A 27,623-nucleotide genomic window follows, 5' to 3' on the forward strand; every position below is an offset into this window, starting at 1 on the left:
TTCAGAGATGCATGCTGAAATTAAGTGACTATTAAGTCATTTATTAGTTACTTTTTAAACTACATTAAACTAGTATAAATAATGCTTATATTAATGACAAAAGGCTGACCTGATTAGAAACAGGAATTTTTCAAGGAATTTATGATGAGTAGGGAAATACAAGTTCAGGACTGTTGATGTGTGAAAAGTCCTTTCAGAAGCAACACTGTTTTTGTGTTTTGTTTTGTTTTGTTTTTGTTTTATTTTTACTTTTGTATCTGAATTCTAGTGCCAAACACAACGGAGCCTGACTACAAATCCAAAGACTGGGTTTTCCTCAACTATACCTACAAGAGGTTTGAAGGGCTCACGCAGCGTGGTTCGATCCCTACCTACATGAAAGCTGGGAAATTGTGAAACAAAACCCAGACCCACAGAAGAAATAAAAACAGAAACCTCAGGTAGCTGCATCACCAGACCCGCTTGGCATTAGTTATCAATACATTGACTCTGGTGCGCATCAATTTCACAAGGAAATTCTACAGGATTAGGATTTCTAAGACTACTACAGGAATTAGTTGGCAGTGCCAGCTGGCTTTTTTTTTTTAATATTTGAATATTTTTGTTAACTTTATTATACAAAGGTACTGGAATAAAAGGAACATACATCCCTTTGTAACTGCACTGCCTATGTGTGTATAATGGTTAATTATGCCTCTCTGTCCTGTGGCTTTGTTTGTACAGTAAACTGTCTAATCCACCCAGGAGTAAAACACATCATTTTATGCAGCATTGTTATCATACTGCTTACCTGGTGGGTTTTAAATATGCAGTATTAAAAAAAATAATAAATCATTGCCCACATTTTCAAAATTCTCTGAGCAGTTGCTCAAGGGTGTTTCAGTTGTGGTGTGCAGATATACCCCATGAGTGTGGCAATATTGGATTATTCTAAATAGCAGTGTCCTGTGGGGCCTACTTGTACCCTGCCTAGCCTCGTTGCTCCCCACTGGAGGGTTTTGTGAGCAGATTGTCCCTTTTTGTGGGGGATGTGGGGCAGGAAGATGGTCCCTGCGATCTGTATAGTGGCATTTCTGCTTTAATTGATAATTAATGGGTCCTATCATTGAAGATCATGATACTGTTCATGATGATGATGTACCTGTTGACAACTTCAGAAGAAAAAAAGGAATCTGAGTAACAATGACAAAGACTCTAAACAGATTTATTTTTTCCATTACCAAGTTCTGAAAATATGGCAGTTTTCAAGATTGCATTTCTGTCTCTGTTGGAAGGCAGATAATCTTGCTATTGAGAATTTAAAATATCCTTTTCTGTCTGAGAAAAACTTACCCTAGGGAAGTGATCAAATGGCTGCTTTTTCTTTTCCATCTCCCTAAGAAGTTCCAAGAAGGGATGCTGTTGCACCCTTTTCTTTCCAGAATACCAGTAGCAACCTCTGCCGAACCAGAGGAAATGGAGTGCCCAACTAGACTTACTCTTCTGTGGGCTCCAGTTTTTTCTAGCATCTCTTCCTAATGTGGACCATGGGATTATAAAGGATCAGCTGAGTCTGAAGCCCAGTTACCAGGAACCACAAACAACCACAACTGAATCAGGCAGAGCACCTACACCTGTTCTCCCCACTCTGCAAGATGGGGACAAACTGACAGTAGAGAGGGGTCTCCTTCCCCTGGCTCAAGGAAACTGAAGCAGAAAACTGTGTACTGGCTATGTTTTTGTTTCTCAGCTACATCCCTGCCTATACTAGCATATTATCTGCAGTACTTTGAATCTATCACAATACAGTGGAGAACTTTGGTGTCGTTTTCTGATTACAAAAGAGACTTACAGCAATCAACAATTCACCAGTAATTGAACAAGCAGAGTCACTGTCGCTGTCTTCCTCCTTTAAACACAAGTGAAAGGCACTCTAAAGCCCCCACAACACCCGTCGGAGTGAAGCACAGGATGTTTTGGCATGTGGTAGGGAAGACTCCATTAGACTGACTTTTACAGCAAAATGGAAGTGACTATTTATAAAGCTTTTACAGAAATATTTATTGCTGTTAGGCACCATGGTATCAGCTGTTCTGAATTATTTGTATGCTTCAAAAACATAGTTTAAAGTGTTCATCTGTTGCATAAAAGTCCATTTATCAGAAAAATTTGTGTGCATCAGCAGCTTACTGGCAATGTGTGTAGTCTGCCTTGATTCAACAGTTGCTAATTTTTTCAAGGCCTTCAGTGATGCCTTTCCTCCAATACTTTATCTTCCTTCAAGCATCTAACATCTGCTACTTATGCTGCTTTTCTCAAAAAAAAAAAAAAAAGCGTTCAGTTCATCAAAGAAGAGTGTCCAGTGCCTCAGGGCCCACCCAATTTATAGTCAGATTATGGCTGAGCTAAACTTGCCTAAATGTTCAATTTAAGTGGGAACAACTATGCAATCTCCTAGTTTTTCTTCACAAATCTTACACTAATTAACACCTCTTTACTGCTACTGGGACAAGATCCTTCAGTAATTCTCTGGTGTTGTCTTTAGCCATGTCAATCCAACGTAGTGAAGGTCAACTGTATCCATACAGAGACTGTCCAAAGCCAGTAACTTAAATCCACCTTTTTATACTTTTTAATTTCTTTCTGACATAGCAGCATAGAAGCATAGCAGCTTCTGAGGCTTCTGAGAAAAGGAAATTCCTTTTCCTGACATTCAGTCCCTTCTACCAAGATGGAGGAGATTGGGCAGAATATATACAAGATGCAGATTTTGCCCCAAAGGGTACTGCTATTCAAAATAGATTTTTTCTTAGTTTTAATTTCCAATCTCATTCACGGGGTCACTATATGCACCAGAAGTGGAATTCCTGTGAACAACACATTTCAAAAGACCACAGTTACCCTTTTGTGTAATGTAAAAAGAAGTCTTTGCTTGAATTTGCTAAGACAAGATCAATTCCATGGAAACTGCAAATGCTCAGTAATACTGGTGTTTGTTTGTTTGTTTGTTTTTTCCTGCAGGATTTGCAGGAGGGGAGATAAATACATTCTTAATTTAAAGCTATCTATTAAACTATGTCTGTACATACTCACCGGTTTACAAACTTGGGAAACAGCTGAAACCTTATATTCATAACACTAAAGATAATATGCATTTAAAATTGCAGATAATTAAACATATCAGTGCTCACGTAAGAGTTATATCCTTCAGGAAACAGCCTGCAGCCTATTTAGCATAAGCTCCTGTATTGTGGTAGTTGAATTTATTTCTTTGAAAACAGAATTATTTTAATCAATAAGTCCAACAAAATATTAACTACTGCTTTTAGGATTATAGATTTTTTTTTTCAAAGTTTAAACTGTGACACTATAATAGATTAAAAAGAACAGAAGGTTAATCTACACTGGCTTTCAAAAAATGGAAGTGCAACATATCTTTTTGCTTTATTTTTGTCTTATTCCTTTGGATGGTCATTTGTCTTTTTGTTTATTTTTTTTTCTCCTTTGGTGTTGTTTGTCACTGTGCCATTTATTTTTCTTATTCTTGGAGTACCAAAGATCCTGAAATGGCTTGATGATTGCAACCATGTGAAAATTTATTTTGTGGAAGTATGATTTGTTAACTTTTGTTAAAATGTGAAATTTTGTATGCAAATTCTTAGAGGTTTACTGGGAAGTTAACCTATTCCAGCAGGGAAAACCTGAGTGCATCAATGGAAGTAGTGAGCCTGAATCTAAATTCTGGATCTGAATATGCTGAAACTGGGGAGGAAGTTTGAATTGGAGAACACATCTGAGCTTTTGCACTTTGTTCCATCTCTAATCAGCATGAATGCGTGGCCTTAGGTATAGGACATACACAGAGGTTCATTCATGTGCAAAAGGAGTTAAAATAACAAAAAAAAAAAAAAAAAAAAGCCAGCATTCACAAATCAAATATTGTTGATACTGCATTTGCACTGTTAAATTTGCCTTGCTGGAGCGTTATGTATTATTTTTATAGGTCAATTGTTAAACAGCTGAGTGGTTGGATACAGTATGGAATAATAGCATCTGATATGGGTGAATTCACCAAAGTGCAAAGGGGCTTGCTGAGAGCTCTCCACACTACTAAGAGAAACGGGCATAAGCAGTACAAAGGGTGTTGTGTTGGCTCCTTGTAACAAGGTGACTTTCCTCCTCTGCAACAGCAAGTAGGGAATACTGCAATTTAGCCCAGTTATACTCTAATGCTTAGGAAATGCTCTCACTTTTTCAATAATATGAGCAATTACAAGCATTGTGACATACTGTACCTTGTCCTTTTAATGTTGATATATTACAGCAGCTTGTTCTTGGAGTCAAAATGGCAACTGCTATATTTTTCCTAGACTGTTTCATTAGTTGTGGTTGGGAAGGTTACATAGAAGCATTATAAAATTTATATGAGGCTTTTTACAGCATTTGAAAATAAAAGTAGCATTCTTTTTGTAAAGTTGCAGTTTTCTATTTCTTTATTTTTACAGTAATGTGTTGGGTTTGTTTCTTTTCCAGAATGGGAGACATCCTAGGGAACTGAAACACTGTTTTGGGTGTGTGTGGTGAGGGTTCATTGTCAGTGGAATTGAAGATGAGAATGCACATCACTATTCTCAATCAGATGTACAGAGAGCAAGAATTACCTGACTGGTACAAACTGCAGTCACATGAAGCTGTTTCTAAAAGGGCTACCGCTCTTCACAGAAGGCTTCCATCTCCTTCCCTGGAGATGATAATTTAGTCAAGAAAGGCTTCCATGGACAGTTGTTCTTCAATTCATCACAGGAACATTTTTGTCCTGCTGTTCCCAATTCCTTACCATGTTTAGAGCAGTGGAAGCAGATGCAGTTGTTAGGCATTGTAACATTATTTTGAGGTGAGCAGCTGAAAGCGAAGAGGAGCTGGCACCCGCTGAGTAGCCCTCCATTGAGTAACAGCCCTCCTCTGCTCAAGAATCACTGCTCTCAGTAAGCTGATGCAATTTGAGCAGGATCTTACAAATTCTATTTAATGCACTTACACTTTTCTTGCAGTAACCAGATGTTATCTTGTACTGAGCTACATCTCAAAAGGAACTGCAGGCTTGGTTCTTTTTCTCCTTGCATTTCCAAATTCAGTATTTCTCAAAAATACAGCACCTTAAATATAAAGGCTATGCCTTCGGCACATGCAAATATGTATTTTTTTAAGTCAATCACTCAAGAAAATAGTATGTAATTTAGTGTTAAAACATACTGCAAATATCTGCTATGCATTTATTTTTTTTTTGTACAGAGTGTGCCTTGTAACCAAAATGATTATGCTTTGGACAATAAAATGTCTTTCTGACAATCTTCCTATGCAAAGAGAAGGATGGAATATTCAAAACATTCTGTCTTACTAAGGGGTGTGATGACAGTAGTGGTTCCCAGCTCTGGACTAGACAAGGGTGGATTTGCAGTTCAGGCAGTGCTTAATGTAGTTCTTTAGGTTAATTTTATTTACTGGGTATGTAAACTTTAATTATCACAGAGGTTCTAAAATGCCTTATCCAATAGCTGAATTTCAAAAATGAACGTAGGTTTGATATGTGCATGCTGAACTAGTGTCACCTGTCAGCCCTGCTGGGCTCTGACGCACCAGATGAGAGTCTGGCTAAAGGAGCTTGCCATCTAAGATACCAGCTCCAGCAGCTATCGGGACAGCTCAATGCTGGAGAAGGGCAGGTTCACATATATACAATGGAACAAGAATATTATTTGTCAGTTGTAATGGTCCTGAAGTCTCCTAAGAGGATTATTAGAATTCATTGTATTCTAAGTTACCAAATTTTCTCCTGCTATGTGCTTTCAGTCTGGTATTTTCTTTTTCCCTTTACTTTATTTGTTTTAATTATAATTATTAACTTTAGTCACCACTGTTTTAGTGATCATCTAAAATGAAGGACATCTGCCAAAGGAGGGCACCCAGGACCCCAGGCTGAATCTGAGTACCTCAACCATGAAGCAGAACAGCCCCACTCCTTCCTGCTTACTGCTGTTCTCAGCAGCCTCAGTTTGTGTACTTGGCTGCACGGAAGCACTGCTGCAGTAGCCATAAGGGGAATTGGATCTGTGCATTTGCAGGGAGTTCATCTCACCACCTCCTCCTCCCATCCCTTCTCTCCAGGTTATTTGATAGCATGGAGGTTGCTGTTCCCTGGGGAAATGGGGTGTGTAGGTTTGAACCCTCTCACAGTCTGGGAAATTATCCCAGGTTTCTCATTTCTCAATAAAGCCAGAGCTCAGCTAGGGACAGCTTGTTTCTGAGTTGAACCAACCTTGATGCCATGTCCTGTTTCCATACCAGTTGCTTTAAACTGTTTATAGTGAGCCACCGTCTGCTGCGGCTTCTTTCTCCCACAGGAACACGCAATGCTCAACGTCTGCTGGCCCCAGGCAGCTGCCTTCCGCTGGTGGCAGTCCCCGTCCCTTCCCCTCCAGGTGTCCTTGCCTGCCCTCACCCTTCCAAATGCCAAATCTTTGCCCTTGCTTCTGTGCCTTCCCTGAAACTAGATGATGTTGAAAGGGGAGTTCAACAGCAGAGAGTGTCGCAAGCTTGGAGCTGTTGTGTAAAAGCAGGGTGTAACCACTGCCCCTGCGTCCATGTTTTGGAACAAAAGACAGCAGCTATAGGCAGCAGGTGTTACACACACACGCACCAAGTGCATCCTATACATTGTTTACTTTCAGGGATTTAGGCAGAATCTGCCCCTCAATGTGGATGTGTGGGAATATGCCTGATGTGCAGGCAGCTGCCAGCTGCTCCCCAAGGGCACGTCTGCACCCCCGTGCCCACCTGCATAACGGGGGGCTGGAGGTGAGCACTGATGTGAGTGTACACCTCTCCAGTGTTAGATCTCACCTGAAGGCCGCAGTGGCTCTGCTGGTTGTGGGCACTTATTTCCCTACTTCAGGCTTCATTATCTCTGTCTAATAACAACAAATGATCAGATAAGAGCCTTTCTGGTCACGACAGAGTGAATCACTGGTAAACCAGACACGCACCTCAAGATTTTCAGTCCAGCAGGCTGCCTTTGAGGTCTCAGCCAGTTTCCACTGATGTCAGCAAAAGATCCCTATCAAAAGCAGAGAAGCCAGTGAATAAGTATGGTTTCAAAAGCAAGCTGCTTGCTGATGCCATGCTTTTATGTTCTTTAGGAATGAGACAAACAGATTTTCTATCTGTAGTGTTAAATTGGTTGAAAAGCAGTACGTCAAGAGGATAACGTTTGGCTTCAAATACAAAGGTGAGAAACTTGCATGGTGTTGCTGTTAAAGAAGAAAATATTGCACCTCATTTGTCTGACAAGCAGAATTAAACTAATGCCTCAAGGAAGCTTCACAAAACGCACAATTCCTTCAGGTGCGTTTTTCTGAGATAGCATAGTGCATTACTGTGGGACATGACCCAGGCTGGGCCCAAGTTTGGATCTTGCATGTCCTGGGAAGCAAGCAGTGCGGTGTGGTGCCTGGCTTTGTGAAGTTCAGCCAGTGACCAACGGATACCTTGCACTCAGCTGGTGGTGTTCTGCTGAGTAACATAAAACATACACAACCAACTGCGTACACCACTTGGGGGACTTCTATCCTCAGTTGATTTGCTCTTGACTTAGCTGCACAGATTTAAGGTGGTTTACATTCTTGTGTCTTTGCATTGTTCCAATACCAGCTGTTTAATCTGAGGCTGGTAACATCAGGAGAGAGCAGGAGTCTGTGCAATGGATGATAAATTTGCTTTAACCAAGAAGACGACTCTCATGCAGCGATGTGATACATTGGACCTTATTTGCAGGCAAAGATGAATGAGATGATTGCAGCTCAGCATTTGAAAGACTGGTTGTGTGCAAGTCCACAAAAAGGTGTTTTGTCCTTGGAGCTGCACTGCCCTCACAGCTGGCTTTGGTCTCTTCTATCCACAGCATAAACCGCACTGGGTTGCAGTTCAGAGATTCTAGAGAGCTAGGACTCAGCTTGTGGGCTGCCACTTGTCCACCATGGGCACATCTCAATTGCATTTCATTTTCAATAGGCCCCAAAATGTAGCTTTACTTATCCTTTTGTAGAGTAACTGCAATGATGTTTTTCAGAGCCATTAGACACTAGGCTCTTGCCAGACATTCCAAAAGTACCAGTTTCTGCTAGGAATGAAAAGACCATTTAAGATGTGAAGTTTATTTTGTCTTTAAATTGAAAGTGGCACCATCAAATTGAGAGACTTTTAGGTAAGAGATATACGAGCAAGTGGATAATATTGTGGACACAAACCGTTGCCAGGCAGGACTCCTAAATAAAAACACTTCTAAAAATGCTCATCTTTTTGACTTCTTTTAAATTTGTTAGAAAACCTCAAAGTAAATTGATCATCCTACTTTTTCCAATGCTCAGATTAGAGAGAGAGCAAGTAGGAGTTGAAGCTCTTCCCAAGTGAAACTTGTTTCATCCTGTAAGGAATTTGTCAGTGATTCACTGATCTTTAACGCATGAATATTTCACTATCAAAACCCAAGCTGACATACTGCATACCATAACCCATATAACTTCACTCACTGTATTGTGCTGGGTTTTTGCTTCTTTGAAGGGCTTCTGTACCAGTTACTGAGTGGACATAATTTTAAATGGCTGCTTTTTGTTGTTGTTAGTTTGTTTTTATAGGCTGATTACACTGTATTTGGGCCATTTACATAATTTTTGAAGCAAAAGTCTCTCCTGATTTGGGGAATATCTTTTGCTTGAAAATGATGGTACATTTTATTAATGCACGGAATTTATAGCCAAGTCAACAAATTGCTTGAAGTATGGTTTGTGCTGACTAACTTCAATTTACTGTTATTAAGTTCCAGAAGAAAAGCATTAGCTAGGTAGTCCCAAGTAGCCACCTAAGTCCTTTTTGTGTGAAGCAATAAAAGTCACCCTAGTACTACATGGTTGACCTCTCCGTGGTCCCTCAGAGGAGAGTGCTTTTTTTCCAGTCTGTACCCACTTCTGAAATAGGTCACTTAAGGGCATGGAGCTACATCAGCCCCAGCAAACACACCAGAAATTAGGATTCCCTTCAGGAGTATATCTCAGAGAAATGCTGTTTGAGTGCTCTCTGTGTTCTGTGTAGCAGCTAAGACACACTATGCTTCAGCTGTTATTAACCATTCACAGAAAAGAAAAAGGAGTAATAATGCAGACACCTTTCTTTAACTGCTCTGTCACAGGCTGTTATTTAACTGCTCTGAGGTTTGATTGTTGTTTTTACCCCCTTTAGCAAGTTGTTGTATAAGTTGTTTGGAAAAAAAAAAAAAAAAAAAAAAGAGGTTATCTGTTGCTTACATAAAGCATTCTCTTCTTTATTTTATAGCTAAAAGCTGCTCAAGAGAAAGTGCTTTCCTAAAAAGGGCAAATATATCAAGTGTGGCCTATTCAAAATCACTGCCTTACATAAATTGGGATCCTACTCTGCCAACACTCAAGGCTAACTATCTACTATGAACACCAGTTACTGTCATATATGAAACGTATGGAATGTTCAATAATGAGATCAATCACCACCTTTGAATAAGAAACAAATATAATAAATGATGTTTAAAATCTGTGTTAGTGAATTGGTGGTGCATTACATTTATAAGAACTTTGTAAGTGCCAGAAAATGTGACATTGAGCAAGGAAGAAAAATACACAGGTTATGAAGGTACTAAGAAAGCATGACAGGCAGAAATATCGCTAACGGATTGATCTATTTTCTGGCCTAGACATATCATTAAGTACAAAAAAATTTGCATTCATTCAATTACAAGTACTGCTATTGTTACACTAAAAATATGAAATAAAATGCAAATAAGACATTAGCTCTGTTTCTAGTGAGTCCCTAAAAAAAAAAAAAAAAAAAAAAAGAGTATATTGCATGCTGAAGATTCCCATAGGGAGAGCATTTGTATTTAATAGCTTAAAGACACTTTCTGGAATGATTTAAATCTTCAACTCATTTTGCCTTACAACAATGGCCATTTTCCACTTTCTATGGTTATTGATACTCCAAAACATTTTCAGACAATGTGATTGACTGAAATTTTAACATTTGGTTGTCCACCAATTATTCAAACCTGAAAGATGAAGCTCCTAGCTTCAAAATCGGAGCAAAAGTATTTTGGCAGAGCCCCACATGAAATTTAAGCTTACTGTGAACTAATTCTTGGAGTTCTGAGTTTGTGGGTTTTTTTCAGTATCAGTTCTAGGATATAAATAAGTGTATACCAATGATACTGATTTTCACAAAGATGAAAAAACAATATAACTCCCATCTTTTAGCTCTTCCTACTGCCTTTTCTTTCATTTAAGGCAAGAGTGGTTTGTAATTGCTTTTCTCCAATACAAATTCTGTAAGAACAACTGAACCAGCATGACAGAATACATACAGCACTACAGGGTAGTGACAGTGGGATTATTTATTACCTCAAATTCTGAGGTGACAAGTGGATTTGCAAGGGGGAAAAAAGTACCTTATGAAAAATAGTATGCTGAGAATGTCCTAGTGGTGTAATTGCATTTGCTCATTGACATCCCCAGCTGGTAGGCACCGCTCCCTGGCCAGGTGAGCATGTATTGTTCTGCCACTCTGCCTCTTTCACACATCTAGTCTAGCAAGCACAGTTTGCAGGCCTCCACAATATTAAAGCCAAATGACAGCAAATCTAGAAAAGAAGATAAAAGATGGCACAAATGGAGTTTAGGACTGCAACCAAGTAGTTGTACTCAAGATCGCAGTTTGGAGTTTAGGCAACTAAATTTTGCATAAATCTCAGATAGCTATGAAGGAAAGATACCTTTGTTTTCTGGTTTTTAGCAGCTCTATCACTGACTAGGAAAGTTAATAATCTTCCATCACATTGTGTTAAATTGATAGGTGGTCAGGTGGATTTTTCCCACATCATTTTGTGAGGATTTACTTTCTCAGGTTTTTAAAAGTATTTTGGTAAACGTACATGTTTATATGCAAAGAAAATAAGTATAACGCTGACCTGCTGTCTTAAATGAGATGATGGAAACAGTGAATGAAAGATTTTTTGAGACTTCTGTTTCAAGATACTGGCCTTCTCAAGATAAAATATTGACCTGCCTTCACAGAGAAAACAGACATAGAAACACCTATTTTACACTTTTTTTTTTGTCCAGACAGGTATCACAGAATCGTCTAGGTTGGAAGACACCTCCAAGATCACCTAGTCCAACCTCTGACCTTACACTAACCAGTCCTCCACTAAACCATATCACTGAGCCCTACATCTAAACGTCTTTTAAAGAACTCCAGGGATGGTGACTCAACCACTTCCCTGGGCAGCCCATTCCAGTGCCTAACAACCCTTTCAGTAAAGAAGTTCTTCCTAATATCCAATCTAAACCTCCCCTGGCGGACTTAACCCATTCCCCATCGTCCTATTACTGGGCACATGGGAGAATAGACCAACCCCCATATTGCTACAGCCTCCTTTAAGGTACCTGTAGAGAGCAGTAAGGCCACCCCTGAGCCCCCTTTTCTCCAAAGAACAACCCCAGCTCCCTCAGCCGCTCGTCATAAGACTTGTTCTCCAGAGCCCTCACCAGCAATGTTGCCCTTCTCTGAATTCACTCAAGCACCTTGATGTCCTTCCTGGAATGAGGGGCCCAAAAAAGGGCAAAAGGGCCCAAGTATACCAAAAGGTATACCAAGCTTTAGTAAGAATATTTAGTAGGACTTTAGCATTTCCTTATTTGGGGGATTTTTTTTAAATTTATTTTATTTTTTTTATGCAAGGCAGCAATAAACAGTCCTGTCATTTTCTAAAAAGCCCTAACTAGCTGTAGACTTACCACCAGTGGTGAGATGTCTATTACTACAAGAGTCTGGACTGTTACTACAGCACTAGACCTATTGCTCTGCTGCATGTGACTATCATTTTGAAGAAAAGAGCCTTTCAGAAAACTATCTTTCAAGCAACTTATTTCTGCAAGAGCAATTTTACTACTCATGGGTTGTCTTAATGCTTTGCTTGCTTGCAATGTCTTTAGACCTGGAGAGGTCTAAACATTTCTTTCACACATTTCTTTCCTCTTTGCATAATGTAATGAATTATGAAATTACATAGGTAAATAATATTCTTGCTTTTATTAAAGCCAACATATTTTTGTGTATTTAATTTTCTTTTTCACTTTTAGCAAAGGATGCTTTTCTTTTTATCTTAGAGAATAATTTTGTTATGCCTCCAGACCAAAAAAGCTATCACTTTTGTGATTGTTGTCTGTTGCACAAAGATAGAAATTTTAACAACTTAAACATTAACCTCTAGAACAGATGCCGACAATGTGATACACTTTGAGAATAGTGCATCCACTTTTGCTAGTTCCAAAGGAGTCACCTTTACTAGTAACTGCCAGAAGCTCTGGAAGTCAATGGAACAGTACACTTGTAGAGGTAGCTTTCTTCACACAGGTCTCAGATCACCTGGATCCAGCTGCCCTGTACACACTTGGCCCCTTGAACATGAGTTCAACACGTAGGTGCAGGGACACATGCAGCCTATGAAGATGGCTCAGGTAAGGATGAGAGAGAGAGTTAGGAGAATTTTAGCAAATAGAGATAGAGCGCTGACAGTATTAAACCAGTGGATGCTACTTACTGTCTTTTCTAACTATTGTGAACTGTGCAAATTAACTATAGCAAGAAGCCTTGGGCCCCTTACCAAGGTTAGTCTCATGATAAGAGTGTGAGCCTCTCATGTGAGCCTAAGAAACTGGTAGAAACTAGTCCTGTGGATGGGCAAGAGCCAAGGAGCAATTGATTCTGCACAAGGACAAGAGGTCAACTAGCGATGATGAAGAAGAGTCACCAACCTTCATCCCCACAACCCCCGGCAACCACCACCAGGTGACACTGCGCAAGCGCAGATGGGAGGAGCTTGTTATAAATTCGCTCAGTCCCAAAGTAGGATTAAATAAAAAATAGGATTTATTAAAAGAATAGAGGTAAGCAAACAGCGCTGGGTGCACCGGGAGTCTCCGCTCCACCAGGACACACACCAGTTACATCAAGTAGCTGATTTTTATGCTCCTAGACTAATACATATTCATTACTACTTCTAAAAAAAATAGGTTATTATAATTAGCTTCCGGGATCCAGTCCCTCCTACTGGAGCATGCGCATCAGTCTCCGGTGGTCCTGGTCCCTCAGAGGGTCTCTAGGGGTCTTTCATGCTGAAGGCTCGTAGTCTTCCTCTCCAAGTTTTTTTCTTGTCCTTCCCCTTTGTACTCCTTGGCAGCATGTCAAGCTTACATAGCATCTCCTGCAAGTTTTGTCTCCTAGCCGTCCTTCAGCTTTTTTTTCTTCTCCTCCATCTCATCTCCTGGCCACCTGGCCAGGTATCAGGGGCTTGCATAGTGTCCCAATCAGAAGCCGTAACAGTCACTAGTTGTTAGCAGTTGTTCTGAAACCCCCAGACATCAAAGACTTCAAAGAAAAAACACACAAACACAAATAGCTCTCTTATTGACACTTTACGAGTAGTTAAAACATTCCTCACCGGCCATTCACAGGGACAGTCACACCTATAGCAGTGTTAAATCAATCACGAAGAAGACAAAAAAAAAGGCTGTAACTGTTAGAAATAGGAGTTCAGAATAACAAAAGCAAACAGGTTCATAGATTTGAGGAATATTTTCTGAAGACTCGATAAATTGACTAGAATAAGGGGGAGACTGGGACACACTAGGAGAAACTACATCTGTGGTTCAAGAATTAAATTGCCAGTGCAGGACCCAGAGGCAGACAGGACTGCTCTTTATTGACACGAATTGTTAAAACATTCCTCACAAGCTTATGGAAATAACTCCTTAGAACTAATTTTAATATAAAATGGAGACAAGTTATGAATATGTATATGTGCAAGACTTTGGTGGGACTACCCCCCGTGCTGCCCAGTGCTGAAGAAACGTACCTACTTTACAATCTTACTGATTGTGGAGTCTGTTTTCTGCAAGTCAAGGATGCGAGAGACTTAGGCAACAGCCTGTTCTGCTGCACTTAACAGCTGGAGCTGAGCAAGCAAAGGCTACCTGAGTGAGCTGGAGCAACACAGTAAAAGTGGTTCTGTTAAGAGGAACAGGTATTGCTGAGGTCCTGGTGCCCGCATCACACACTGGAGAGATTTCATTTCAGGTTAGCTCTGGTGGAGTCGTGTGGAACAGATGCCCATTACCAGGTGCAGTACATTATGCAATTTCACATGCAACTTGAGGTTTCCACACAACATGAGTGAAGTTCTCACACAGCCTGACCACTCCAGGATGCGAACCAAGATGCAGCAAGGGTACTGGGTATCTTCATTTTGAAACCGCACACCTGGCATTAGTCAAAACCAAGGTTACACCCTCAGTGCCTAGCAGAATGGAGGTCTGCTTACACAATTCACCATAGTGGTAAGAGTTAACTATTTTTGTGCCACTTTTTACTTGCATGTGTGCCTGTTCATCGCCCTGCCCACACGGCGGAGCAGATGACCCCCAAAAAGGTGTCACCCAACCAAAATCATGCCAAGTTTCCCACTGAGCGCTTTCTGCCGCACCTGCCCTCCCTTCACCCAGCAGCCGTTGGCCCCTGACCGCTCCCCATCCGCCCCGCCGCCATCTCGTGAGAACCGCCCCGCCGGGCGGGGGGGGGGCGTGAGATGGCGGCGGGGCGGGGAAGGGGGGGGTAAAATGGCGGCGGGGCTGGCTCTGCTGAGGCGGTGCCAGTGAAGGGCGGAGGGGGAGCTTGGCGGGGCGCTAGAGAGCCCGCCCTCGGGCCGGCGGGGCAGGGCCGGGCCGGGCGGGGCCGTTCCGTTCCGTTGTGTTCTGTTACGCCTCACCTTAGCTCACCTCTCGCATGCCGCCAGGGCCGGGGGCGCTGTGGAGCCGGGCACGGGGCCGCCCGTCATGGCAGAGGCAGGAGCGGGGAGCGCCGAGGGGGCCGATGAGGAGCGGCGGGCTGGCGAAGGTGGCGGGGGGCGGCTGCTGTGGGCGCGGGCAGGTGTGGGGCGAGGGGGGGGGGGGGTGCCGCCCGCGGGGTGCGACCTGTCGTGGCTGTCCGTCTGCCCGCCTGTCGGTGGGACCCCGTGAGTGGGGCAGGGAGGGGGCTCTGTCCTGCGTGCGCTGGCCCCGAGTATGCTCCGGGCTGTGCCATCTCACTTCTTCCCGTGTCTCTAGTTCTGTCTTGGGGTTGGATTTGGGTGATCTTTTAAGGTCCCTTCCAGCCCGAGCCGTTCTCTGCTTGGCGTGTAGCTGAGGTGTGCAGGGGTGGATGCAGCGGCGGCGGGCTGTGTGTGTCCATAGGAGCCCCGAGCACAGCGTCCACACTGCACTTCACTTTGTTCAAGCTACAGATGTGGCATCATGCTGATGTGACGTGGGCAGCAAAGGTTTCTCTATGTTTGACTTAGTACGCTGTTTCTGATACGCAATTAGCTATGCACCTCATATGCTAGGATGACTTTTTGGCAGGCAAATGTAATTTAGTATTCTAAGTGTAGTGATTTTTGGCTCCTGCATTCACATGCCTATGCCTGTATAGTGAACAAGGATTGATGTTCCTATTCATAATCTTAAGTTTCTGGCACTAAAAAAAGGCAAGTTGTAAACCAGCTGCAGCTGCTTGTGCTCCCCCCGCCTTGAAAACGGGTGTGTTGCTTCCTCTTCTGGGGATTTGAGAAACAGAAGTGAAGAAATCTCTCCTAAATCATCATTGCAGTTCTGTTTAGTTAGCACTGATTCTTCTAGGTTTAGTTGTTTTAACACGTATTGGGTTGTATGTGTTTTAAGATAGATGGGGATCCTGGTTGTCTAGAAGAAACAGGCATTTTTCTGTCTCTCTGTTGTTGGGCTGTTCAAATACAAGTATAATTTTGTAGAAAGTAATTAGTGTTTGAAAACAAAGTGTTTCTTATTTCACACGGTTTTTGCAGCATGTAAAGTCGTGTTTAAAACAAGCTGTTATTGTTTCTATGTGATGGATGGGAACAAAATAATAAAAATAAAGAAAGCCCGTTGTGGTCATTTCCATTTACAAATGGGAAGGTAATGAAGCACAGGCTTTTATGTTTTACTGTGGAAGAAACCCTCCTCCCTGGCTTTGTTGTTATTCAATGTTTATACTTGTTCTTTTAACGGATTTGGAAGAAATGGAGTCTTTTTCTATCAACTTTTTAAAAGATAAAAGTATCTTCATTTGTGGGGAGTAGATTCATACTGGTCAGCTTCTTAGTTGTTTTTTTTTTTTTTTCACTCAAATGTACACATTAATGTTAGTATACTTGCACATTATTAAAGACAAACTCTAAACTGGACAGTTAACATCAGTTCAGAATCATCTTCACTGTAAAAATAAAACCACTTTGTGTGTGACTGGAAAATGAATCAATATGCATACACTGTTGAAAATTCCCTATCGGGCTCCAGGCTTGATGGGGTCAGCCTTTTCTTGCAAGTTTTTGATTCAAGAAAAAACAGGTATACTCAATTCCCTTAGCAGTATATGATCGGAGAGTGTTTTTGGTTTGTTTTGTTCCCCACCTGGTAATGAACTGAGATATATGAGACTATCAGTTTCTATCAGTGACCTGATTTGAGCCTGGAAGTGACAAGGAAAGCAGGGTAATCTTTCAAGGGCTTGTCTGGTATCTTTTCATTAGGTAGTTACAGTCATACTTTTTAATAAACTAATAGGTTTGGGCACATTGGTGTCTGAGATCCATTAAGTGAATATTGTATTTAATTAGTTGTGATTCTTGAGTATTTTTTTCTGAATGGTGAAAATAAATGAGTGTAGACACAGAAAGTAATCAGTGACCTATATTAATATTTGGTTTAAATTTATATACTTTGGGATATTAAAATTTTTATTTTCAGCATTTTGTGATAATAAAAACAAATCCAGTGTTCTTAAGCCAACCTGTAAGAGTTTTTCTGTTTACTGAAGTATGCATCTTTTTCCTGTTTATGCATGCTTATGAAGTGTGACACTAAAAAAAAAAAAATTTTCATAACTTACCCCTGGTATTTTCATAACTTACCCCTGATGAAAACGGTTGCCCCAGCTTTAAAGGAAGGTATACTGTGGGCTGTTGTACTGTAAGTAGTTTGAAGATGGTTTTCACGGCCTGTTTTAAAGCTGTAAACCCCAGAATATTTAATACAACTCTCACCCCTATTTAGAAAATATGGTTGCCTGCTTCATATGTGTTCAGACGTGCAGGACCTGTAAAATGATGCATATCATGGTGCCTGTAACTTTCTTCCTCATACAGCATAAAGTACTATAGATATATAGAATACGTGTACAGTTTTTCTCATTCTGTAGTAAAAACATGGAGTAAGAATTCATTAGAATGGTTTCAGAAGGAACAGTTTTGTAGTAAAGTAAAGCTATTCGAAACTAATTGAATCAATAGCTATCTTGTGTGAGTATGCACCAGTGCATGTACAGCTAGTTACATTTGTAATTGCTTGGGAAACCAGAGACTTCTTAAATCTTCAAACAAAAATTTTGAGCATGTCTTAAGCATTGTGAAACTTAAGAATCCAGCTGGCATCTTGGGTAGTACCTCAGTTTAGAAAATCTAGGTTGCTTAGGTACCTTTGTGTGTTCATGCCTCTGCTTATCTTTATGACTACACTCATAAGAGCTTCAGGCTGAGACCCTTATATCAAGTATGTACTTGGAGGCTATATGTGTGTGTTGGTGTTTAGGTTCAGAGCAACAGCATTATTCTGAAGTGAATTCTTAGTCATCCTCACTTACTGCTCTGCAGCTTTGATATAAATGAAGTAGACCTCTTTCAGAAGAACCTAAGCTAGAATGGTATTGTAGGAAGATTAATGCCACTCCAGGAGCATACCAAATGTACTCCAACTCCGGATGTAAAGAACTGAACCAAGGGTTGGTTCTCAGACATCTTTAAAACATGCATTTTAAGGATTCTTGTTCCAATGAACCAGATTGAATGGGATTTAACATAAGCTCCCTGGACTACTAAAAAACTAGAAGTGGGGACTTCTGTAACCACCTGCTTAGCTCTGCTGGCCTGTTGCTGCTCTGCTGTAGTACTGTACTTACTAATAGACAGCCTAGTAGCTCATGTGAGTAGATCCCAATTTCAGTAAGTAATCTAGCAAGTAAGGACCACTTATGTGCCACCTTAACTACATGCACTTCTAACACGATTTTGAGTTCTTGAAAGCTGTCAAAGCTTGGAATTCCTTAAGCAGCTGCTGAGCTGTGACATGGAGAATAATAGTTCAGCGTTGTATCTTCTGAGGACAAATGCATACAGAATGCCACCCAAAAGGTTGCTTTGTTTTTGTTTTTTGAAAGGTACTTGCTCATTGATATCTTACTTCAAATATGTTTTACTGCAATATCCCAGTAGATGGATTTAGATGTTGTTTTTTAGTTGCTTAAAAAAAAAACACAAAACAACACCTCTAAATGAGGGGGCAGATTAAGAGGTTTTTTTATTATTTATTAATATCTACATTACTTGTATTTTTCTGCTTATGTTTGGAGTGTCTATATTTATCTTGTATATTTTGATGATTCTAAGAAGTGACAAATGTGTTCTAATATTAAATGAATATTTCAGGAGAGCTTATGGGGAGTAAATCTATCGCTAGCCAAAAGCTGAACTTTGACAGGGAGGTGAGTGGATCATGAAATGGCAGTAAGGCATAATTAAGGCCATAATTCTGAAAAATTGTCTGGGATTTGTTGCATGTGACTCTACCAGGTGCTCTCTGTGGTTGTTGTATTGCAGCAGCTGCATGAGAGGTCTGTAGCCATCTTGGGTGGGATTCACCTTGCTTATCTGCAGATGTCAGTGGAGCAGATAGCAGCATCAGAGCTAGCTACTTTCTTCTTTGTATAATTACCAAAGGGAAGGAGGTAGGCACTCACAGGCTGCATTTCATCCAACCAACTATGGGAATCTATTTTAGATTGAGATGAATCACCCTAGAAATGTTAAATTTCATCTAACCAACTGTATGAGCCTATTTTAGGTTGATATGAATCACCCTAGAAATGTCTGCTACTCTCCAAGAGGCCCTAGAATGGTTAGTTCAGATGTGGACATAACTGTTTGCTTGGAGGCATCGCACCTTTTATGGCTGGTGGAGTTTGGCCATAAGCCTTTCCTAATAGCCTGTGTTTGTTTAGGAATTGGAAACCTTAAAACTGCTAGTGGTACAGACGGCTCAGAAATGTGGCATCTGTTTAGAAAATACTATTGTCAGTAATTAGAAACATGTAGAAACGAGTCTTGTTTTTTAATACATTGCATGGGATTCACACAGAACAATTACTGAATGTATTTTTTGCACAACTGTATAAATTTATAACCATTCTTTAAATGTTAGGTTTTGCCTGATTAATTCTAATATGTTTAGTGAGAAGGTACAATTTTTCATGTGATATGTTTGTACAGGCTTTTTTTTTTTTTTTCATAGAGACAATGCTTATAACGCTGTTTTTTGTTTCTAATATTACATTTGACTGTCCTGATGTACATACCTCATATGCTTCTTTAATATTTTTAAGATAAGTATATGTGCTTAATACTGAGAACCAAGCAGATCATAAATAGTGCCTTGAAAACATATGTCTATTTGCTCAGTCAACAGTATGCCAGGGCCTTAGTAAAAGTGTGAAATTATTAATAGCATTAGTTAAAAAAAAAAAAAAAAAGTCAATTTGAATTTTGTTAGTTTTGCAATCCAAGCTACTGTAAATTATAGCCTTTGGAGGAGCAAAACAAAATGTATCTAGTTGAACTAAACTGTTTCACGCACTCTTTTCAAAAGTAACTAATGATTTTAGTCATCCAGGAAAATAGATTTGTAATAAAGATGGTCTTTGTGGGTTCATGAAGCAAGAGTGGGAGCCATTTAGTTTCGCTTCATGTGTTCCTAGAAATGCTTGGTTTTAATGGTATGAAACCGTTCACAGAAAAGGAAAATATAAGGATGTCCCTCAGCTGCACAAACAAAAGGTAGGAATCCAGCTAGGAACCTCCTATTGTAGAAACACACCTTATTTATTGGATCCTTTATCCATCTCTCCCAACGTGGTACAGGCAGAGTGAAGAAGTCTCTTATCGCAGAGTGCAGAAGATAAAGGCATTCTTCAGGGGGAGACCTTGGAATCACCTAGTCTCATAGTGAGAGCTATTACAGAAAGCCCGAAGGGATTATTTTAAAGCGCTTTTACTGATTTCTTAAAGCTGACCTAGGTTTATGAACTGTTTCTGTCTGCTTCTTGTTCAGTGAGTAGTAGGTATTAAAAATACTTGTTCTTGTCTGTGAAATTTTAAGTATTTAGCTTTCTACTGCATTTGGTAGTTCTGAAGTTTTAATTGATTTCCCTATTTGTTTTCTGTTTTTTTTTTTTTTGATAATTTTAAATACGTAAGAGTATGTGCTGCATGCTGTACATGGCAAGAATTAATACAAATTCTTAATATTATCTATCTCCTGAAGATATAGCTAGATGGTATTTAATATGGCATTTCATTTAAGATGTCACTGTGATAGTAAGGATTCAGCCTATCACCTGAATATTTCGATGTAGAAGTTCTAATAAATTGTTACTCATAAACTAAACATTCTGTTTTATCTTTTTTAAGAAAAAAAGTTAGGAGATGGGTTCAGTGTTCAGAACTTAGGGCCAGAGTGTCAGGAAAAATTGTAGTTATTTTGATAATATGAAGGATAAATTGGAAAAGCTGTAAATAACACACAGATTCCTTTTTGTTTCTTTAAAAGGAAGCGGTTTAGGAAGCAGGCTGGCCATCTGTGTGCAAAGGAGCATTTAGGTCAGTGGGTCTGTTCTGTCCTGCCTTGTTAAAGGATGAAAGGATTTGTTGTGCTGAAAGCATTCTTGTCTTTGGTACATTTAGGTTTCTGTTTAGTAAATACTCGTATGAATATGCATGAAGAGTGATTGTTACTTCAAAAACCTCATTTAATGATTGCAGACTGCTGTTAAAGAAGTAAAACTACGCGCTATGAATAAGAAGTTCCTTTGGAATTGTTTTTGTTTGGTTTTATAATTGCAGGAATTTGTAGCAGAAATAACAAGTGAAACTATAAAGTGATGATTAATCAAAAAATATGTATTTATAACTTATTTTAAAATAATTTTAGTATTCCTAGTTTGAATGTATTGTGTGCTTGAAGTAACTACCTCTTCTTTCTGTTGTAGATGCCCAAAGACTGTTACTTTTTTCAGAAGTGTTGATTGATTTTCTGTGTTCCCACCACTTACTTTTCTTTGGAACTTCCTATGTGGCTTAATGAGTTAAAGAGATTTCTAAAATAAAACGGGCTGACTCTATATAGTCTGACTTGGTAGAGAGAGGATTAGTGGAAGACCAGGCAATGTTCTTCAAGTATTAGTCTATTTTCATTTAACTCTCTAGAGTAATATTCCAACAGAAAATGAGGACCTAGGAGGTAATTTTTCTGGTGAAAGATGTATTTATACCCAAGAGGGGAAAAAAGCATAAGCTGTGCTTCATTCATTTTACAGACAGCACAGATGCTTTAAAAAAAAGAAAAAAAATACTCTTAATAAAGTATCCAGATTTTCTTCATGCTGGATTTTGGAAGTACCTATTTGTTTTTTGCCTCCTGCAAAAGTAGGAGATACTTGCTTTGTAGAATTAATCCTTTCTTGTTTCTAGTTGTATGATGCTGGATAGTTTCCTCACTAACATGGGAAGCCTAAAGGATTGCCTGCATTGCTGAAACAAAGTTAGCTCTATTTCTTTAAGCATCAGCTGGGTAATTCTTTGTAATAACTTTGCACTGAGATAGGGAATAAAAAGTGCATTAGTGCTTAAGTTCCTTGAGAGTACGTTCCTTTACCAGTAGGTTGCTAGGATTATTTTGGCTTGTGACTTTTTTTTTTTTCTGTCTGAGGAAGAAAGCTGTTTTCCTTGATAGGAGAATTTTCAAGGGATCTCTGAGATATGTGACATGCTTTCAAGACTCTCTTGGCCTATGCGATTGATGTTATGAATAACTATAGATTTTATGTCAGAAACATAGCAAATCTTTTTTTGGGATGCTCAGCTTGTTTAAAAAACATAGCTTATTTTATTTTGTTTAAATTGAATGTAGAGTTAATATTTGGATCTGCTAGCTAATGCTGCATCTTGTGGAGCAAGATGCTTGAGGTGCTGGGAGATTTAACTGTAGTCTGTGGAAACTGAGGAAAAAGGTATATTTTACATTGCATTAGTCTATTGAGTAAGTTGTGGAGGTCTTTATAGGACTGTGGAAAAATGATGTGCAGTTTTCTGTACATAGGTTGTAGCAGTGTAACTTGGTTTTTGTCTCAGGTGTAAATCACCTACAAATGTGGGTTTTGTTTTTTTTTTCTTTTCTACAAATGAAAGTCAGAATGAATGCATGATGATGTAGCTTGCAATGAATGCTGAGCTTTTTTTCTTCATTTATAGATAATTTCTCAATAGATGGAAGCCCGTGCATTACTTCTGGAGTCTCAAGCCTCATGAATCCAATAACTAAGTCTGTTACTGCTTCTTTCAATGCTTCTGTGGCTGAGATTCCAAGGAAGCGCAAAGGAAGTGATTCTGATAACCAGTAAGTAAATTGATTGTTTGTGTCTCCACATAAATAAAGGAAAGAGGATTAGAAAGTTACTGTGTCATAGAAATAACAAATGAGCATCTCAAATTTATTACAACTATTTATTTCAGTTCTTCTAAATGTGTTGACAGTTCTGATCACTTAAAACTCAAAAAATAGAATCCTTGAATCCAGGTGATATACGCGTATGTGGGTTTCTGTAATGTGTCTTTCTGTCCTGAAGTGTCTGGTAATGTGTCTTTAATAATGAAACTTCAATCCTGACACTTTTTTCTTTTTCTGCTTGCAGCAAATTATTAAATAGCTTGAAGTCTCAGAAGTGCACCTTTTGAATATCATTTTTAATCTCTTTGATATAGAATTGCAGAATCAGAATTGCTTCTTCAGTGAACAGGGCAGCCATTTATATAAATATCCAGAGAGAACTGTGACCTAAAAATGAGTACCTTCCTGAAGTAGTACTCAGTCTCTTTAAGTGCACCAATACTATTAGCTGTTTTCTCCAGTTTTATAACAGCCAAACAGTTACCAGTTAACCAAACAATTGTTTACACAAAACAAAAACTGCAATTTCAAGTCCTTTGTTCAAAGTTACATTTATCAGCTAGAAGTAAGTCAGCATGCAGATCTACTGCATTATAAGCATCTCTCTGTTACAAGTGTGGAAAATCCACTTTAAAAGGGTGGGGATTGTAGGAAATTTACATATATTTGTGATTATTAAAGCAATTCTCTTTAAACCGTGCTTTTTCCATATATAGGCCAGTGATCTACAGAATGTAGCCATACTGTGGATGTTGATGTAATTATCAACTCGCAGCTTCGTGTCTATTGAGAAGATCTCTGAAAACTCCAGAAAGACAATAGCTTCTGAAAGAAGTCTCCATTGTTTGTTTGTTTGTTTGTTTTTCTGTACTATTAGTTGATTTTACATGTTTAATGAAAATGCTGGTTATTCAATAGTGTTTCCCTGAAGTTTGGATCTGTTTCTGATTTCATAAAACTTCTGTCAGAAAAACCATGTGCAAGTTGAAAAAGTATCATTTTATAAGTACTAACAATCCGTTTGTAAAAACTAATATTCTTGCTGAGAATGAGTGAATAATCAAGTGGGATTTCCACACTTTTTTTTTCTGCAGCATTAAGTATATCAAGTCATCTTGCGTTTCAAAGTACATTCAGCTCACTTCATTACCTGTTTTGTAGGGATACGGTTGAAGTTGATGGTGATCCTCAGAAAAGGTACTCTTTGTAAATGAATCCATTTCTGTTTTCAGTGTTCTGTCACACTTTCCCATTTGTCTAGCTAAGCTGTGTTGTTTGCCTTAAGGAATGCTTGTCTAAGGATATGTATTTGTGTTGCGAAAGGTGTAGCTAATTAGTGGGGTGGATAGATCCATTCAGTGGTAAAGTTTTCTACTGTTTCTTTCAAAAATGACACTAACGAGCTCATATATTTACCAGACTTATTCATGTTGAAATTAAGATACAAATAGGAAAGAAAAGAGTAACTGTTAAATAAGGCCAAGGAGGTGAAGGGAATATCTCATGCTCCTCTAGGATTGGCACATCTAAAAATGTTTTTCAATTTTTTTCATCCTTCACAGTGTGCTTTTTAAAATATAACTACCACATACATGTTAAAATAATGTTATTATGAGATGACAAGCCAACATTAGTATTGGCTGTGCGGTATAAATAAAGCCTATGTGTGTATTATGGAGTAGTTATTAGTTACATTATTACTTTGTGATTTCTTTCTCTGCACCTCAATACCTTACTTAGAATGTATATGTTTATATGTAGCTGTCCAGTATTCTATTTTATCCTTATAGTCAATATTTGGTGCATGATTTATTTGGTAGTATTAAAACCTTCTGAGCATAAATTATTTTTTTTTGTGGATTTTTCCATTGTGCTCGTGATGGAAATATTTGAATAAAGATAATTCTCTTTTATATTTAAGACCCTCACTTCATTTTTAGAAGAAATAAGGAATTATGATTAATAAATCAAATAATAGATGAAAAGGTGGTGGCAATTAATTTGAATAATAACAATCCTGTTCTTGCTGGTACAAATTAAGGACACCTACATTAGAGCCATGAGGTAGACTTTCACTCTGTGTTCAAGATAGTCTTAACCTAGCTATTTATATTAATAACAGCACATCTGTTAGGACAGAGGCTATATAAATCCATCGAAGGCTGTGACTGGTTGCTTGAACAGCAAACTTGTTCAAGTTTCTTCCCTAAGTGAAGCTTCTGAGGGAAGAGATACAGTCAAGACTCTGCATGCTGCATTGCAGGTGATCTGGCTGTACTTTCTCTTCACCTCTTATGGTCAGGTAAGGTAACTTCTACAGTATCAAGGAATCATCTAGGTTGCAAAAGACCTTCAAGATTACCAAGGCCAACCATCAACCTGACCTGTTGAGTACCATCCCTGACCTGTGTCCCTTATTGCCACATCTATGTCTCTTCAGGGATGGTGACTCCACCACTTCCTGGGCAGCCCATTCCAATGCTTCACCACCCTTTCTCTGAAGAAATTTCTCCTAATATACAATCTAAATCTCCCCTGCTGCAACTTGAAACTATTCCCTTGTGTCCTATTGCTTGTCATCTGAGAGGAGAGACTGCCAGCCTCCTTTCAGATAGTTGTAGAAAACAGTGAGGTTTCCCCTCAGCCTCCTTTTCTTCAGACTAAACAACTTGTTCCCTCAGCTGTTTGTTATGAGTTCTGTGTTCTAGTCCCTTCTCTGCACAACGCTCAAGCAACTCAATATCCTTCTTGCAATGAAAGGCCCAAAACTGAACACAGTATTTGAGGTTTGGTCTCACCAGTTCTAAGCACAGAGGGATGATCACTTTTGTAGGCCTGCTAACCACACTATTTCAGATGCAAAGCCGATACCGTTGGCCCTCTTGGCCACTGGAGTACACTGCTGGCTTGTGTTCAGATGGCTGTCAAGCTAGCACCCCCAAGGGCCCTTTCTGCTGGGTGGCTTTCTAGCCACTCATCCCCAAGACTATGTTGCTGCATGAGATTTTTATAGCCCAAACGCAGAACCTGGCACTTCTTAGTCTTGTTGAATGTTGTGTGATTGGACTCAGCCCATTGATCTAGTCTATCCAGATTCCTATGCAAAACTTTTTTACCCTCAAACAGATAGACAGAACTGTCAAACTTGATATTGTCTGCAAGCTTACAGAAGGTGTTCTTAATCCCCTTGTCCAGATCATTTTTATCAATGTTAAACAAGGCTTGCCCCAATACTGTGCCATGGGGAATGCTACTGGTGACTGGCTGCTATCTGGGTCAGACTAGTCCTAGTCACCAGTCACTAGGACTCTCTGAGCCTGGCTGTACAGGCAGTTCTTCACACAGCAGTGTAAGCCTGTCCAAGCCTTGAGCAGTCAGGTTTTTCCAGGAGGAATGTGTGGGAATGTGTCAAGTTCTTTACTGAAATCCAGGTAAACAGCGTGTATAGCCTCTCTGTCATCCTTACTGCAGAAGGAGATCAGGTCAGTAAGGCAGGATCTGTACTCCATGAACACATGATGGTTGCATCTGCTTGCTTGATTTTTTCTGTGTGCTGTGAGATGACATTCAAGATGATCTGCTCCATGACCTTCCCTGGTACCGGGGTCAGACTGATAGGCCTGTGATTCCTGGGATTCCCCGTAGACTTGTGAATGATCAAATGATGTAGCAGGTCACCTGCAGTTTCCTAGTGAATTATAGGTGCTTCATCTCGATCCCTGTCACTGTTTTCTAGCTTGGGGCTGGGAACAATTGGCCTTGCTAATAAAGGCTGAGACAAAAAAGGGATTAAGTACTGGAGTTTGTAGTATATGCACGTTTCTGGTAAAAGTTTATTTCAAAATGAAAGAAGAAATATTAGGTATTGATAACTCCTCCAGATCTGAAACAGTTTCACTAAAGATAAATTATAGGGTCATGTGAGCCCAACCTAATCCTGAATTTGGGTTTATCAGACTGCCTGGGTTCTAGTAAAATCTAGGTTGAGCAGCTGGATCTCTGGATTGGTTTTGTATTAATTTGACTCTGGCTGCTGTATCCTTCCTTATTGGGGTCAGTGCTGGGTTGTAGGTGGAAGCAGCTTTTGAAGTCTTTTCTAAAGCTCTAATCTCCAACTTTCCTTCCACCTCTTACTTCTGTTTTCTTATAGGAAACAGCCACTGCCTGATTGGCTTGTCTCCTTACAGTCCAGCCACAACATACACATCTTCTAAAATGATCTTGAAGCTAGCAGGTCTCTCCTCTGGAATGAAGCTTAGAGTACTACGTGAGGTGTCTCCACTGCTGAATTAAAAAAAAAAAAAAAGGAGCTGAAGTACTGTTGTATAGATTTAAAAAATGCTTGTATCAGTTTCTTTTAAAGAAAATAGTTGCCAATATTAGTGTGAAACTGCCTCTCTGCAAGTACCAAATTGCTCATACTGAATTGGCAAGACATCTATTAGGCCACTTTCTGAATTTCTTAAAGATTGTGGTGGGAAATACTGTGATCTTGGAGAAGTGAAAAGATCATTGCTTTTGTTTGAATTATTGTTTAAGTTTTCCTGCTGCTAAGTATTTATCATGATATTGGTGCTATGACTGTCTTTCATTTATGGTTTTCTTATATAGACTCTTTCCAGTCATTGCTGTGGGGTATGGGAAAATTTTAATTTTTACTTCTTTTTTGGTCCTTGAGCAATTATGTTATATTTTAGGCCCAGCCTAGGCTAGGGTTGTTTTTTTTTTTTTTAATCTTTTGGCAATCAGATTTTGGAAATAAGAACATTAATAGAGGACCCTTGAAAAATTTAAAAAACAAAAATACACTAAATCAAGACTGGACTTAAGCTGTTTGAATGTACCATAAATTTTGTTTTCTTTAGGTTAGAAATAGCTCTATAATAATGAAATATCCCTGTAATA

At 39.4% G+C, this 27,623-nt stretch overlaps 2 protein-coding genes across 19 annotated transcripts in view; both read left to right on the forward strand.

Moving 5' to 3' along the window:
* The window catches only part of STK38L (serine/threonine kinase 38 like), a 50,302-nt gene extending 45,849 nt beyond the window's left edge, over positions 1–4,453 (forward strand). For all 3 annotated transcript variants that reach the window (XM_084506305.1, XM_084506306.1, XM_084506304.1), the window contains one exon: positions 269–4,453. In XM_084506305.1, coding sequence (XP_084362431.1) covers positions 269–396 — 128 coding nt within the window. In that variant the 3' untranslated portion in view covers positions 397–4,453. The remainder of the gene's footprint in view (positions 1–268) is intronic.
* A 10,343-nt stretch (positions 4,454–14,796) lies between these two features.
* BMAL2 (basic helix-loop-helix ARNT like 2) overlaps positions 14,797–27,623 on the forward strand; it is a 55,540-nt gene continuing 42,713 nt past the window's right edge. For 3 of the 16 annotated variants that reach the window (XM_084506600.1, XM_084506604.1, XM_084506607.1), the window contains exons 1-4: positions 19,547–20,050; positions 20,823–20,872; positions 22,523–22,667; positions 23,880–23,915. In XM_084506600.1, the coding sequence (XP_084362726.1) occupies positions 19,974–20,050; positions 20,823–20,872; positions 22,523–22,667; positions 23,880–23,915 (308 nt within the window). In that variant the 5' untranslated portion in view covers positions 19,547–19,973. Of the gene's footprint in view, positions 15,007–15,130; positions 15,428–19,541; positions 20,324–20,811; positions 20,873–22,522; positions 22,668–23,812; positions 23,916–26,868; positions 26,991–27,623 lie in introns of those variants that run through there. The other 13 variants (XR_014688598.1, XM_084506608.1, XM_084506605.1 and 10 more) reach the window with 13 other exon arrangements.

This window comes from Aythya ferina (genome assembly GCF_964211825.1).
Source record: "Aythya ferina genome assembly, chromosome: 1".
Classification (NCBI taxonomy): domain Eukaryota; kingdom Metazoa; phylum Chordata; class Aves; order Anseriformes; family Anatidae; genus Aythya; species Aythya ferina.